This window comes from Plasmodium gaboni, chromosome 14 (genome assembly GCF_001602025.1).
Source record: "Plasmodium gaboni strain SY75 chromosome 14, whole genome shotgun sequence".
Taxonomy (NCBI): domain Eukaryota; phylum Apicomplexa; class Aconoidasida; order Haemosporida; family Plasmodiidae; genus Plasmodium; species Plasmodium gaboni.
Window position 1 is genome coordinate 2,779,377 of NC_031494.1, and position 17,660 is coordinate 2,797,036.

At 16.9% G+C, this 17,660-nt stretch overlaps 2 protein-coding genes across 2 annotated transcripts; one reads left to right on the forward strand and one right to left on the reverse strand.

The window, feature by feature from the left end:
- Positions 1-292: 292 nt before the first annotated feature.
- Positions 293-807, forward strand: PGSY75_1474100 (putative mitochondrial ribosomal protein L20 precursor; the record flags this gene model as incomplete). Its single annotated transcript, XM_018788417.1, has 2 exons — positions 293-439; positions 589-807. 2 exons carry the CDS (start codon positions 293-295, stop codon positions 805-807), a joined length of 366 nt encoding a protein of 121 aa, XP_018639789.1.
- Positions 808-931: 124 nt separating this feature from the next.
- PGSY75_1474200 (putative membrane protein) lies at positions 932-15,816 on the reverse strand (the record flags this gene model as incomplete). Its single annotated transcript, XM_018788418.1, has 3 exons — positions 932-14,893; positions 15,441-15,640; positions 15,777-15,816. 3 exons carry the CDS (start codon positions 15,814-15,816, stop codon positions 932-934), a joined length of 14,202 nt encoding a protein of 4,733 aa, XP_018639790.1.
- Between the last annotated feature and the right edge of the window lie 1,844 nt (positions 15,817-17,660).

A 17,660-nucleotide genomic window follows, 5' to 3' on the forward strand; every position in this document is an offset into this window, starting at 1 on the left:
GAAATTAAATAAATATGAATAAATATAAATAAAGAAAGAAAAAAAAAAAAAAAAACAGTTTATAAAACATAATATATATTAATATATATATATATATATATATATATATATATATATATATATATATATATATTAATATATTTTTATTTATATATTTAATAATGTAATGCCTGTATAAAAAGGGGGGAAAAAAGATAATTTTGGAAATATGTAAAAAAAAAAAGGAAAACATTATTACATTAGAAATGTGTAATACTGTTATAATTAGTATCATTTAAAAATAAATGAAATAATGAAATTACCAAGAGAAGTTGTTTTTCAAGTTGCCAAAGGATTTAGAGGAAGAAGTAAAGGATGCTTTAAAATAGCAAGGAGCAGGGCAATGAAAGCTTTGTTATATTCTTATATAATGAGGCGTCAAAAATATAGGAGATTAAGAGTAAATCATACATACATCTTTAATATATATATATATAAATATATGTGTGTATGTGTTTGTTTTATATGTGTAAGATATTACTTTATATATATATCTATATATATATATATATATATTTATATATTTATTTATTTTTTTTTTTTTGAAAGGTTCATTGGATTGCTAGTATTAACAGGGCATGTAGAGAATGGAAATTCACATATGCTCATTTTATGAATAGTTTACTTAACAACAATATTTTATTAAGTAGAAAAAGTTTGTATAATTTATGTTATACAGAACCCATTAGTTTTAAGTGTTTAATTGATGAATCAAAATATCTTTATTTTCAGAGAAGATTAAAGTTTCGTGACATATCACAGTTATGATCTGATGAAAATATATGAAATTAAATAAATAAATACATACACACAAACATATATATATATATATATATATATATATATATATATATTTATTTATTTATTTATATTTATTTATATTATTTCATTTTTATATTGTGTTGAAAAACTTTAAAGCATAATTAACACTATCATATATATAGTCAACATATATCTTTATTTGCTCATTATCATATTTTAAACAATTTGAAGGGTCACCATTTGTTGGTTGAAAAATGGTCGAGAAATATTTATTAAGAGAATCATGATATTCATTTTGTATCATGGACGAACATAAATTATTTATTTGGAGATTATAATTTTTAGGAGAATTAAAAAATAAATAAAAATTAATTTTTTCTTTATTCAAATCATTCTTCCATCGAGTTATATTAGAATTGTTCCTATTTTTATTATCATTATTTTGTTGTTCACAAAAAGTATCTGACTTATTGGAAGAATGAATATTTGCAATTGATACATTTTTATTTGTAATTAATTTATTATTATATTTGTATTGCGTTTCGTTGCATACAATTTGGTCATTATCTATATTGTGAACATTATTGCCTTCATTGTCTTTATTATAATTATTGTCTTTATTATAATTATTCTCCTTATTTATATTATTCTCCTTATTTATATTATTCTCCTTATTTATATTATTCTCCTTATTAATGAATGCCTTTCTTTTATTTTTAATGATGTGTATATAATTTGTCATAAAAATATCATATTTAAAAAATGATTTATGGAAATAATAATATTCTTTTATATATATTGATAAATAAAATTGATGTAATATATGTATATGAATCATTAATGGGTGTATAAGTATAGTATATTTTATTAATTTAATTAATTGGTTTATATATATGAGTTCTTTTTTAATTTTTGAATATAAGTTTATAAATTGTGTAATTAAAGATTCTTTATCTTTATTATGTTGAATTGTTATATATTTATTAAAATCATTATTATTTAATATTTTTATAATATCAGTTAATATAACTAAGAGTTCACAATATAAATAAAAATATTTCATATTTTTATTTTCTTTTTCATTCAATTGTTCTGTATATGTAGTATGATTTAAATTATATGTATTAATTAAATAATCATTTTGTATTATTTTTTCATTATAATTATATATAACATTTTGTTCATTTATCATTTCATTATTATTCATATTAGAAGTTTTATATATAGATGATAGATTAATATTTTTCGTTTTGTTTTTATTATTATTATTATTATTATCTATTTGTTCAATCTTTTTGATATTTTGTATTATATTTATATTTTTAAAGTATTCATATATTTCATTAAGTATATATATAAAGACAAAATAAATGTTGATATCACTTGATATATATAATATAGATTTTTTAAAAATGGTTTTATTTTTTAACAATAATAAATACATATGTAAAATAGAAAATTTTATTAATATTAATATTTGTTTCTTATTTTGATTATGGATTCTTTTCATTTGTTTTGGTGACATGAAAATAAAATTAAACCACAGATTATCATTCTTATCAACATTAAGTAATAGATTTATTAAACGTTCGTCTATAGATGTGCAATTTAAAAAACATGAATTGAAGAAAAGAATAATATAATAATAACAAATTAATATTGATATATCATCTTCTTCTTCTTTTTTTTTTTTTTCTTTTAAAAATTTTATTAATACATTGGATAATTTATATATATCATTTTTGTTATCTATAAAAATCATATTGTAACTAATAAATTGTAATAAAATAAACAAAATGTTTTTGTCTCTTTCTTTATCTGTTCTGCTTTTATTCACATGAACATAATTACTCTTACGATTATTACAACGATTATTATTATTATGAACATTTATATTGGTATATGGACATAAATTTGTATTAATATTTGTATTAATATTTGTACTTATATTTGTACTTATATTTGTATTTATATTGATATTATTTATATTGGTAATATTATTTATAATATAGTTAACTAAAAAATGTAAAAATTTTGATTTATTAAATTGGCTGTATAATTTTTTAATACATGAGTAATATGTGATATGCTCATTTGACCTTTGTAAATTATTTGTTCCTATATCTTTTCTTCTTTTATCATTTTTGAAATTATTTATTATATAATTTTTTAGTTTTATATCTTCTCTTTTTGATGGATCGTCAATGTCTATTTCTTGATTTATAAAATGTAAATGTTTTTCATAAAATGAAAAGTCAAAAAAGTAAGTATTCATAAGAATTAAATAAAAGTTTAATATGACCATACATATATATATACCATGTTCATTTTGTAGTTGTAATAAATCCTTTACATAATTATTAAGAATATCTATACATTTAAATTCATTAGAACAAAATTTATATAATGTATTTATATCATATAATAGATAACAAGATAAAAAATGAAAAAAATTATGTATATATATATATGAAAAATATCCTATTTCTATATCGAAATTATTAATATTATTTTTATAAAAAAATAAAGAGGAATGACAATATTCTTCTTTTATCTTATCACTCAAATAAAATTGTATACAACTACAAATATATTTTAATATATCTTTATTTGTAAAATAACATAATTTTCTTAACAATATAGAAATATATTTATATTTAAATATAATATTTGAAATACTGTTATATATTTGTATTACTCTAAAGGAATTTATTGTATATAAAAATAAAAGTTTTTTATCTCTCTTAAATCTTTCCTTTATGTTGAATAGTATATATATGTGTCTATTTATAAGATTATTAATATTTTCCTTCTCTTTATCATCATTATTAATATTATTATTATTATTTTTATTTATATCACTTATATCATTTATATCATTTTGTTCATGTTGGTCTTTATTTTTTAAGGGAACCATTTTTTTTTTTTTATTCTTATCCAGTGAAATAGAACTTACAATTTTTTTATCCTTCCTTTTTAAATAATTGCTAAATTTTTTAGGTGTACAAATATTTGCTTCAACTTGTAATTCGTTTTTTTTTTTTGGAATGACCAAATTGCTATCATTATTACTTTTAAGATTTGTGATATAATTTTTTATGGGGTTATTTTTATCAACAATATTTGTTTTTTTTTTGTTTATTTCTCTTTTTAAATTCATCAGTTCTTTATATATTTCATGTATAAGGACAAAATCATGATTAAACAAGGTTGAAAAATGCTCTACGATGTGTCTACATATTTGTATTAATATATTTTCTTTGATTTTATAATTATTTGAATAATAATCATAAAAGAATAAAAGAAAAAATAATATAATATTTATTGTGATTTTATTTACAAATGTTTTATTACTTTCTTCAATATGGGAAGTAGAATACATTACACCGTGTATATAAATATTATAAGTAGAATGATTAATATGTTGACATAGGTTATTATTATATTTTGTATTACATATTATATGTATATTATTTGTATTGCACATAGAATATGAGTTGTCTATATTATGTATATTATTATATATATTATGTTTATCTTGTTTATTTTTATTTTGCTCACTTGAGGAATTGTTTTGAATATTTGTATCTTCCTTTTTATATAATTTTTCAAAATTTATTTTTTTTATTGTGTTACAGGAATTATAATGACCCTGTTCCTGTTCATGACTTGTTCTATTTTCTTTTATAACATATTTATTATCATTTATAATATAAAGTATAAATAAATATATAATATTATTATGAAAAATATTATTAATGACAACATTTTTTATTTTATCATCATTATAGTTATCTAAGAATTGATTCCAGTTTTTGTTTTTTTTTATGAGATTTTGATAAAATGTATATATTGTATAAGTATTATGATTATTTATGACCGTGTCATGATTTCTAATATTTTTGATCTCTTCATTTGTTATATTATAGGAAGAATGTGTTTGTTTTTTATTTTTTTCAGAGTTTATATAAATAATATTATTAAAGAAAGAGGGTAATGTTAATGAATTTTTTATTTGTGTAAAAAAAATATTATATAAATCATTTAAATAAATATATATATAAGATAGAAAAATATATAATAATTTATGTATCATTTTTTCATTTTTTATTTTTTTGATATTCATAAAGCTTTTATTATTTATAACATATTTTAAATATTTTTGTAGAAGATCATTATACTCTTCATAAAATAATTCATATTTAGAAAGTAGAAGAGATAAAAAATTTTTATCCTTATAGCATATACATACAATTAATATATAATAATAAATTTTATCATTAATTCTATTAAAAATATTATATTCGTTTTTGTATTTATTTATTAATATTAAATTAAGGAAGTTATCTATATAAAATATATTATCTTGTGTAAGATTTTTAGAATAAATATGATTAGGATTTCTAATATTGTATTTAATGTTGTTCATAATATTATAATTATTGATATGATGATAGTTAAAAGATTTATTATAATTATTATGATTATTATGATTATTATGATTATTATGATTATTATTATTATTATGATTAATATTATTATTTTCCACTGTGTTCTTTTTATGATTATCTTTTTGTTCAGATACATTTATACATTTGTTGAATTCTTTAGAGTGCCTATCAATATTATTATTATGATGGTCATATATATTTTTGTGGTGATTATTTTTTAAAATATATATTTCATATTTATGTAAATTATTCATTGTTTGTTGTTCATCCCAATATAACAACTTGATAAAAATTTTAATAAAATATTTCTGATAACATGATGAAATATACATTTTTGAATAATTTTTATAAATATTTTTTTTATTTAAAAAATAAAATATCTGTTCACACAAAAAGACAATATTATCATTACATTTTTCTTTTTTTGTTTTTAGTATTTCTTTATTAATTTTTTCTTCTTTATGATTATTCGAGATAAAAAAAAAAAAAGGGAAATGATCTAATGAAAAACTTAAAAGTTTAATAATAGATAAATATAAAATTTTGATTTCTTTACAATTAGTACAATATAGATGAATCATACAAATATTGTTTTTATTGATACTTGAATTTCTTTTTAAACCATTTTGATCATTAAAAATATTTTTATATAATGTTTCAGAAGATATATTATTATTTATATATATATTATTTTGTGTATCTAAATTTTGATAATCATTTTGTTCTATCTTGTTTATACTAACGTTTTTTGTTAATGAATGTTGTATGTTTCTATATTTATTTATAGTATATTCATAAAATAATTTACAATAATTTTTGTATACATCTTCATCTTTTAATATATAATTATACTTGTTTATATCATAACTACAACTATTACTATTACTATGACTATTACTATTATTACTATTATTATTATTATTATTATTATTATTTACATTTTGTTCATCACTTTTTTCCTCTTTATTTACATATGGCTCATCTACTTTTTCGTGTTCCATGTTTATATTCTGTATATAGATGACGTATTTTAAAATTATGAAATAAAATTTTTTTAAAAATTTACAAACCTGTTTGTCTATCATATAATATTTTAAGAAATAAACCAATATGTGTCTAGTGGTAGGACAAAAAAAGTTTTTAGTATATTCTTTTGATAGTTCATATGATAAACTTTGGATCATATATTTAAAAAAAAAAAGTAATAATTGTATATATAAAGATTCAATAATTATATCATTATAGATATTACTAAAGTTGATAAATATTTTCATATAATTATTATTTAAAAAATGTTTTTTGAATATGTCTAAATATTTAATATAATTATTTGTAATATTATTAATATCATTCATATCTTTCATATCATTTATATCTTTCATATCTTTCATATCATTTATATCATTCATATCTTTCATATCATTTATTTCTTTCATATCATTTATTTCTTTCATATCATTTATATTTTGTGTATCGTTTGTTACTAAATTATTAATAGAGGTATCACTATAAAAATTTTGATGTGACGATGTGACATTACAACTAAATGTGTTGTTTTTATTATTATTGTTTATATTTTCTTTTTTTTGCTTTTTTATTTTTTCTTTTAAAAGATTAATATTATTTTTGTTCATAAATAATTTATATTGATGTTGAATAAGAATATTTATGTTCATATAAGAGATATCATTATTTATAATATGGATATCTAAATAAATACCTCTTGTAAAAAATACATGTAACATACATAAAATATTTTTTAAGAAGAATATATCTATTTTAAGATATTCTTTTTCATGACTTTGAAATGTAACATTTTCTACATCTATACTTTTTTCAAGTTCATACAGATTAATTATATTTGAGTAAATATTATTATGTTGTTGTTGTCCTAAATTATTTGATTCTATATGTAAATATTTTTTTTTTTTCTTAATATTATTTTTACTATATTTTGAAAGTAGAAAAAACAAAAAATTAAACAATATGGATATATTCATTTCTGATTCTTCATTTTTTTTTTTATTATATATTTCATGTTTTATTAATAATTCATTTTCATAATTTTTATTTTCTTCGTCATTTTCTTGAGTTGAATCAATGTTTATAAAATGATCATAATTCTTATAAAAATTATTTTTCATTTGGATATAATAATTTTTATTAATTTGTAAAAAATTATATATAATATTTAATGAAAAGTTAGAAATGATATTTTTTAAAAGATTAGTATTAATAGATATATATAATAATTTATAAATAAAAAGACATAAATCTATATTTTGGATATTAAATTTGGTTATATTATTATATATATGGATTTTATTTTCTTGATGTTTTAATAATAAATGTATATATAGACACATATCTAATATACAGATAAAATATTCTAGTAATATCATATATTTGTGTATACTTATGTTTTCATTATATACAAAATTGTTATTATATTGGATATCATTTTGACTACCATATTGATTATTATTATTATTATTATTATTATTATTATTATCATTTTGATGGTGATCTTGATTTTTATAAGTCTCTATTATTTTATTATATATGAAAAAGGTTAACTTATTCATATAAGGAAACATTTCTGTGTATACAAAATTTATTACTTCTAATATAGGAGTATAATCTTGGTCGAATAATTCATATATATATTTTTTTTGCTTCTTCTCTCCTTCATATTTGTAATCATTTAAGAATACATTTTTTATATTATATTCATTTTTATAATTATTATTGTCTTTTCTCAACTCGGAATAATAATTTTCATTTTCATATTCCTCCTGCATTTTATTTTTATTAACACATAATAATTGTATATAGGATATATTTAAAAAATCAAAAAGACGCTTTAAATTATATATATATACAAAATTTATATTATCATATATTGAATCGTTTATAGGAGGGAATTCTTTTATTTGTATTAATGTGTTACATATATTATGTAATTTTTTATCTGTTTGTTTTTTTTCTTTTATATTAGAATAACATTTTATATTTATAAAAAAATAAGAATGTTTATTAGTATATATTTTTTGTTCATTATTTATATTAAGATAAGTTGATTTGTATATATTGTAATTAGCACTTTGGAATGGTTCATATATACTATTATATAAAATATGATCTGATTTTTCTTTCGAATCATTATTAATATTTTGTAATAATAAATAGAAATATTTATTTATAAATAAATAAAATGACATAAATAAATTATCGTTATTATATATTCCATTAAAAAATGATAATTCCTTTTCTTTTTTATTTCTTGTTGAATCATGAAACATATGTAAATAACTAAACTTTGTAGTAAAGAAAAAAAAAGACTTTAATTTTTTTATTATGAATAAAAAATTATTTCCTTGTAATTTTTTATATAACCATAAAGGAATAAAAAATACAATTTTGTTTTCAATATTATAAAATGATGTCTCTAGAGAATTATTCAAATTAATGTTAATATCTTTATTTAGAGCGAACGTAGAATCTTTTTTTTTTTTTTTTTTTTTTTTATATGTTCCATAAATATTTAAGTTAAAGAATGTTACATTATGTTTTTTGACATATGGCATATTATATAGGTTATTCATAATATTTATGTTGCGATTGACATTCTTAAAATTATGAATATCATCATTATATTTATTGTCACTATAAATATTACATTCTTCATCTTTGTGATCACCATACGGCATATATACAAATAAATCATTAACATTTATTTCTTCAATTATAGAATTTTTATAATGTTGTGAGTTTTTTCTTACAACAGAGACCTTGTCTATATTAAGCATAGGTGAATCTGTTGGTTTATTCATATACCCCTTTGTGTCTTGATCCTTATTTCTATGTTTATATACATTCGAATTATCTTTATCAGATAGGAATAAATAATAGGGCTCTAGAAAAAGTCGATACTTATATAAAAGTAATATTTTTTCATCAAATATTAAATAAAAAGTTAAACTAAAAGATAATATTCTAATAATTTCATTATCATAAAAAAAGAAACAATATATGTGTGATAAAAAAAAGTATTTGTTATGATATATTTTTTTACATATATTGCTACTTCTATTATTTGTTATAAGTAGGAGTATTATAATTTTTAAGAGATATATAAATATTTCAATATTATATATATAAGTCTGTTCTTTAAGTAGAATTTCTTTTAATAATTTAAAATACAAATATAATATTTTATTATAAATAAGAAGAAGGAAACTTTCGTAATTTTTTCTTTTTTCTTCATCATGGTATATATTAGAAGTAGTACAATTTCTTAGTATATATAATATAATATAATTAAATAGTTCTAATGAGCCATCTTCATTTTTACTATGAATACATACATTTGATAACATATCTATAAGTATTTTTTCATCATATATACATTCTTTATTTAAAAAATCTGTTATATAAATATTTAATACATTTGTTTTATAATTCCAGTCACTCGAATATTTAAATATATTACTATAATTTTGGTCTTTACCTTTTTTTTTGCTAGCACCTACATCTTTTTCCTTACTTACATTAAAATTATTACTATTATTATTATTATTATTATTGTGGAATGTATTTGTTCTGTCCTGTGATATGTCATTAAGGTCATATATATTTCTTTCTTCTATCCCTTTTTGGATATTATCTTCTTCATTTATGAATTGCTCTTTTTTAAATTGCATCTGAAAATTATGATATGCTCTCCAAAAAATTTTTAGAGAGAATGTTCTTTTTTTCTTTTTTTTTTGAAACAAATAGAAATATACATTATGTATATTTAAAAAAATGTGCTCATAAAAGAATATCTTATGTTTAATAGTATCGTCATTTATAGAAATATGCTCTCGTTTTTCTTGATTAAAAATTGACGGATAAAAATAATGTTCATATAAAAAGTGAAAATTATTGTATACACACTGTTCATATAATATGATATATTTTTTTTTAACAAAAAATAAAAACAACATAACTCTAGAAAACATTTTAATATGAGATAGAATATTTCTTTTTTCATTAATTATATGAATAGTTTTAATCTTATTCAATAGATCAGTTAATTTGTTTTTAATATTTTCGATTATATAACCAATGTAATAATCTCTTATATCTATTTTTTTACTATATATGCATATTTCATAAATAATATCAATAAATTCGTTTATTTGATAAGACGTTAAAAATATATTAGAACATGAAGATTCTTGCATATTGTATGATAATTTATTTTCTATATCGTATAAATTATTTGTTGTATTTTCAACTATATCATTTTTTTCATAAATATTTATATAATTGTTTGCATTTTTATTAAATAGATGTATTTCTTTTATTTCGTCATTTATATCATTATGTTTATTTGTATTAAAACAATTATGCCTCACATCTTTTATTATGTCAACATTTTCTTTTTTTTTTTTATCATCTTGTTTATGGTATTTATTCCAACTGGTATAATAAGAGGTATCATTATTATCATCATTATAATCATTATTGTAATTATTGTCATTATTGTCATTATAATCATTATTGTCATTATTGTCATTATAATCATTATTGTCATTATTGTCATTAGGGTGATTATTTTTTATTTTTATATTTATATTTTTATTGTAATTGAAGGGATATACATTTTTGTCACATGCATCCTTTTTTTCGTCATAAAAAATGTCATGATTCTCTATATAATTTAAAGGTTGCTCTTTATTATTCTTATTGCAACCATTCGATAAAAGCTTCGTTTGCTCGTCATTAATATTGAAAACAAAATTAAAAAAGAAATAAATCAGTTCATTATTGTAACTATAAATTATTGAAATAATATTATGTAAAAGTAAAATAAAATTCTTAAACAATTTGATATATTTTGTATCTGTTATATTATTATAATTGATATATTGAAAATTATTATTTAATCTTAATATATTCATTTTATTAATATCCTTTAAAGTATAAACTATATATTGATAATTATTAGTTATTTTATTATCTATGCTGATATAATTTGAAAAAGAATTATATTCTGATGATAATAAAAGGAAACTATTAAATAAAACTTTTAATTTATTATCTATTAATACATTAATAATATTTTGAATAAATTTTGAGGAAAATATAGCAAAGTTTTTTATTGAAGGAACATCATTTTTTAGATCATCACTATTAATATCATTATTCTTATCAGTACATTTTACATTTTGTCTTAATTTTTTATATAATATAACTTGAAAGGGTTGGGAATACATTTCTTCAGTATTTTTATTATTATGCATATTAAATTTATAAAATGGATATAAGGAACTATTAAAATTGTATATGCTATTGGATTTGTTTATGGTATGTGATACACTTGTATTATTTGTATGATATATATTATCTATTTTATTTATTTCATCTATTTTATTTATTTCATTTATTTCATCTATTTTATTTATTTCATTTATAGCATATTTTTCGTTGTGGTTTGTTAATATAGGTGTGTTTCTCATTTGATCCATATTTTGACATCCATCAAACGTACTGAAATATTTATCAACAAAATTATTCAAGGTAAAATAGTTGGTAGGTAAAAAGAAAAAGAAATGAAATATATTATGATAAATATTGAGAAAAGTGAATATATCTGATTCGTTGTTATTATTTGAGCTATTATATTCATTTAAGGTGTCCATGTTGTTATTTTTTATGTGATAATTTATTTGATCCCCCTCATCAATATTAAAATGATAATAATTATTATTATTATGATAATTTGTTGTTTCATATTTTTTATCATGGTCCATAGGATCATCGCCCATATCTATAAAAAACATATTTACTAATACATAATAATATGAGAGAAAATCATTATACTGATTATATACTTCCTTATCATAGAAAAAAAAAAAAATTTTCAAAAAGTACAAGAGCTCATTATTATATATATTCAAATTAATATCAAATAAGAATGATTTAAGAACATGTACAAATTTTAGTTTTATTTTTTTCATTAATATAAAAGATACAGGAGTATAATTAATAAATATACATAATATTTTTAATATTTCTATTTGTTTCTTAGTATATTTATATGTATATTGGTAGATATTAGACTTATCAGAAAGAAAATCAATAGTAGAAAATCTATTCATTTCTTTTCTTGAATTTGTATATGAATAAGAATCATTTGATGATGAGCTATGGTTTGATACATCTGAAAGATATGATGAATTGTGAATATGTAATGATGATTTATGTATATTTGAATAATATTCATCAGATGTATAATTTTTGATATGATAATTTTTTTTTAAAATATCTTTTAAATTGTTTTCTTTTTTATTTATCACATTATTATTATAATCAATATAATTGTTATGATTGTTATGGTTATGATTGTTATCATTTTTTTCATTTTGAACATTTTGATTGTTTATTTTGTCATACATATGAATTTCTTTGATATAATTTAAAAAGACTTGAAAATGCTCATCAATTATTTTTTTCTTATCATTGAAATAATGAATTAATATATTATATAAGAAGTCATATATAATTATAAAATTGTCTAGAGGGAAATTTAATGTAGAACAATTTTTACGTACAAGATATATTTTGAAATAACTATTTTTTAATATTTCTAATATATAAAAAATGATAAACTTAAAAAAATATATGCAACTATTTTTTGTTACAAATAAATATTGATATATATCATTTTGATAAATTATCATATTTGAATCATGATAATCTTTACCTTGAATTTTTTTTTTCAATTTATTAAAATAAAAATTGTTAATATTATTTAATAAAATGATATTTTGTTTTTCTTTTGCTTTGAAAAATTTAGATATATCATTTTGGTTGTCATCTTGTTTGGATGATATTATAAAATTTGAGAAATTATTTTCATCATTTTTTACAATATTGTCATTATTATTATGATAATTATTAAAAAGTAATAACAGATAAAATAAATTTTGTATAAGTAGAAAAAAAAAATTATTTAAATATATATTACATATACTATTACAAAGACATCCTTTATTTATATTATTATATAAACTATATACTATAATATATATTATATATGATATGTTGTTTAAAATATTATGAATATGATAAAAATCATTAGTTATATTATTTTTATTTTGTATATAATTTTTATATATATAATGTATATTATATGAAAGTGTATATAAAAATTTATAATTAAATAAAAATAAATCTTTATTAAATATATATATGTATTCATTTAATATTTTATGTATCTCTTTATGCATATATATAAAATCATCAACACTAATTTTTTTTTTTATTATATTCATACCTAGTAATTCCATATAATTATATTTCATCTGTGTGTGATAACAAAGAATATTTATCTTATTCACAAAATTGTTAATTTTATAATATATATTTTTATTATATAAATATATATGTATATTTTTATATTGCTCCTCTTGTGTTGGATACCTGTATATATTTTTAGAATCAATATGATTATTATTATTATTATTATTATTTTTTTTTTTTATACCTGTGGGTGATACATCTATAGAATTATTACTTGTCTTTTTTTTTATTGTATTATTGTTTATTAATTTATTATTTCTTTCATCTTTATCTGTAGTGTTATTATTTAGAAGAATATTTTTATTATTACACATTATATTATTTATGTCTAAGAAATTTTTTTTAAACATTTCAAAGGTGTCAAAAAAATTATATAAGTAAGAAAAAATATATGTATTATATATAGGTTCCATATCGTCATACATATTTTGTTCTGTCTCTTGTTTTATGGTATATAAGAAATGGTTATCTGCTTTTATTTTATTTGCTTTATATTTTTTATAATTGAATAATAAATGAATACTATATTGATATATTTGATTTTTAAGAATATATAAATTATTATAATATTCAAAATCATCAGTACATAAATAATTATTTTTTGTAAATATATTAATATAATTATTTTTTTTCATTATTTGATTAATATTTTCTATATCTTTTTCATCCAATGGATTTATATTAAAAGTTCTAGATGAATTTGTATGATCACTTTGATTGTATATATTATTCATTTTTTTCTCTATATTATTATAATTTTGATCATTTTTCTTGTGGGTTGTATCATAACTATCGATATTTATTGTACTATTTTTTGACACCTTATCTTGTGATTTGTGTTCTTCCATTTCTTTTTTGTTATCACAAATTATTATATTATTAGTTACATATTTTTTTTGGATTACATCATGTGTATCATATTCTAAAGGAATATTATTAGGAATATTATTAGCTACATGTATACTAATATTCTTATCATTATTCATTTTTTTTTGATTATCATCATCAATTATGTTATCTGTATTATTATATATATTATTGAGTTCATTCAAAATATGAACAACTTGAATATATTCCTTATGACTATCTGCAATAGCAGATTGATGATTACTTTTTTTAGTATTCTCATCATCTTTTGTTGATACTATATTATCATTTGGTATATTTTTTCGACAGTTAATAGAATTATTTGACTTGTATTTTTCTTCATTGTTTTTAAAGTGAATTAAAAATTCATTAATGAATTTGTTTATATCCAAATTTTCGAATTTTTTTTTAATATCTTCATCCTACAAAATAAAAAAGTAAAAAAAAAAAAAAAAAAAAAAAAAAAAATGAAAAAAAAGTGAAAGGAGAAGGGCAAAAGGGGATAAAATGAAATGTAAATGTAAATGTAAATATGTATAAATATATATATTTTATATATTTATTTATATGTATATATATTTAATTGTATATAATTGAAGGTTTAAAAAAAAAAAAAAAAAAAAATTTTTTTATATTTATTCATATAAATATATTTTAATAAAAATATTTAAGGTGTATTATACATATTTCTATATACATATGCATTAGCTATATATATATATATATATATATATATATATATGTGTGTATGTTTTGCATAAATAATATTAATTCTATATACAATATGGATTGATATAAATATAAATATTTTTTTAATCACATATATACAATACAACAAAAAAAAAATAATATAGAATAAAATAATTAAGGGAAGAATATAATATACACTATTAAAATAATTATATTATAAAGTAGAATAATTAAATAATTCCAATATGTATATTATTTTATTTTTATTTTTGTATATACCTTTATAATACATCTTAAAAATAACAGAATATCTGCCAAATTTTTTAAAGATATAAATGCGTTTCTGTCATTGATATAATGAAGAATCATATAAAAAAAATAATTTCTTTTTTTTAAATCTATATCTTTGATTATATTCTTTTCATATTTTTGTATGAGCATTATCATGGACCTATCTCTAATATCATTTATGTTATGACCTATATATATTTGTTTATGAAAAAAGAAATAAAAGAAAATGAAGATTATGAAGAAAATATATATAGGACAAAAATTATATAATACATTATCTATTTTAAAATGTTTGATATTTTTTTTTTTTTTTTCTCTTTTTACCAATTTTTTGTATTAAGTTATTTATGTTTTCATCATTCATTTTTTTATCATACTGGTTGTATTATACAATTAAAAGAAAAAAGAATCCTTCATAGATGTGATATGAAAAAAGGAAATTCACTTGAAAAAAATATATGTTTAAATAATATTTTTAATATAACTACATAGTATATATTATTGTGTTATATATTTAAAATGAATTGAAATATTTAAAAAATTATAGAAAAGTTTTAAAAAAGAAAAAAAAAAGAGAGAAAAATATATATATATATATATATATATATATTTTTTTTTTTTTGTATAAATTTATTTATTTGACCTAATGTTCCATATTTTACAATGTTTATAAATAATATTCCTGTCTTAAAAAAAAATATATTTAATTAAGATTGTTTTCTTTTTTACTCCTTTTTTTTAAATAATTTTATAAGAGATTTTATTAGTATAGAATCAGAAATGAATTTATTATTTTTTTTGATGCATAGAAAAAGGAAAGAATCAAAGACAACAAAATAATAAGGAAAAAATAAATATATTAAAAATATAAAAAATATTTTTATAATATTATAGGTGTTATTAATTATATTATAATACTTTTAATTTTTATATAATTCTTAAACGATAATATTTCTATTTACAGGATTGAAATTGAAAGAAAGTGAAATATAAAACATATCTAAATATAAAAATAAGAAATTATTAATAGCCTAAAAAAATAAAATCAAATCAAAATAAAACCTATAATGGGAATATATATATATATATATATATATATATATTTATTTATTTTATATATATTTTAAAAGGATGTTTATTTTATTGGATTTCTTTGAATGTATTTTTATACTTATTTTATGATTTCTATGCTAAACATATTATTATACACATTTATTATATATATAATATTTTATAGAATGTATAAAATATATTTCAAATTATTTTTTTTCGATATATAATTATTATATAATAATATGTTTAGCATAGAAATCATAAAATAAGTATAAAAATACATTCAAAGAAATCCAATAAAATAAACATCCTGTGTATATTTAAATTTACAAATAAGAATTGAAAGAAAAATATATGTGTAAGTAAATATACATTGATGTTCATTTATATATGTTTTAAAAATGATAGTTATGTAATAAAATATGGTCTTATGTTAATATATATATATAAATATGATTTTAGGGTAATATAATAGATATATTTTAATAAGCTTATTGAGGTTTTTACTTCTATTTATTATGATACATAATAAAAGAATGTTATAATATATATATAATATATATATGCAGGAATTAATAATACAGTGCAATATTATTTATATTATATTTCACGTTATCATTTTATAAAGTGAGGAAATATATATATGACATAAATATAATATATATATGTGTAAGTGTAAAATTATAAGGTGTAATTATATATATATATATATATATATATTATTATGTTATTAATCATGGTATCAAATATAAAAAAAAATTTTGGTTTTATATATAAAGCATTATTAGTATAAAGTTAAGTTTTTTTTAATTTTTATAAAATCAATGATATATTGATTAAAAATCTTTTTATTTAATTTTATTTTCTTTCCTAATAAAAATAAATCTTTCAAAATATGTAACAATAATGTTGGCTATTATGAAATAAAGTTAAAAGGAGGTATTTTTTTTTTTTTTTACCATTTTTATCCCATTCTTTACTTTTTTTTTTTTTTTTTTCTTTCTTTTATACCTTATTTTTTTTTTTTTTTTTTTTTTTTTTTTTTTTTTTTTTTTTTTTTTTTTTTTTTTTTTTTTTTTTTGTTCTTTTATGTTGTTCCTTCTTATTGTTGCTTCACCCTTTCTTTTTTAGCTTTTGTTGATTTTAAAAAAAAAT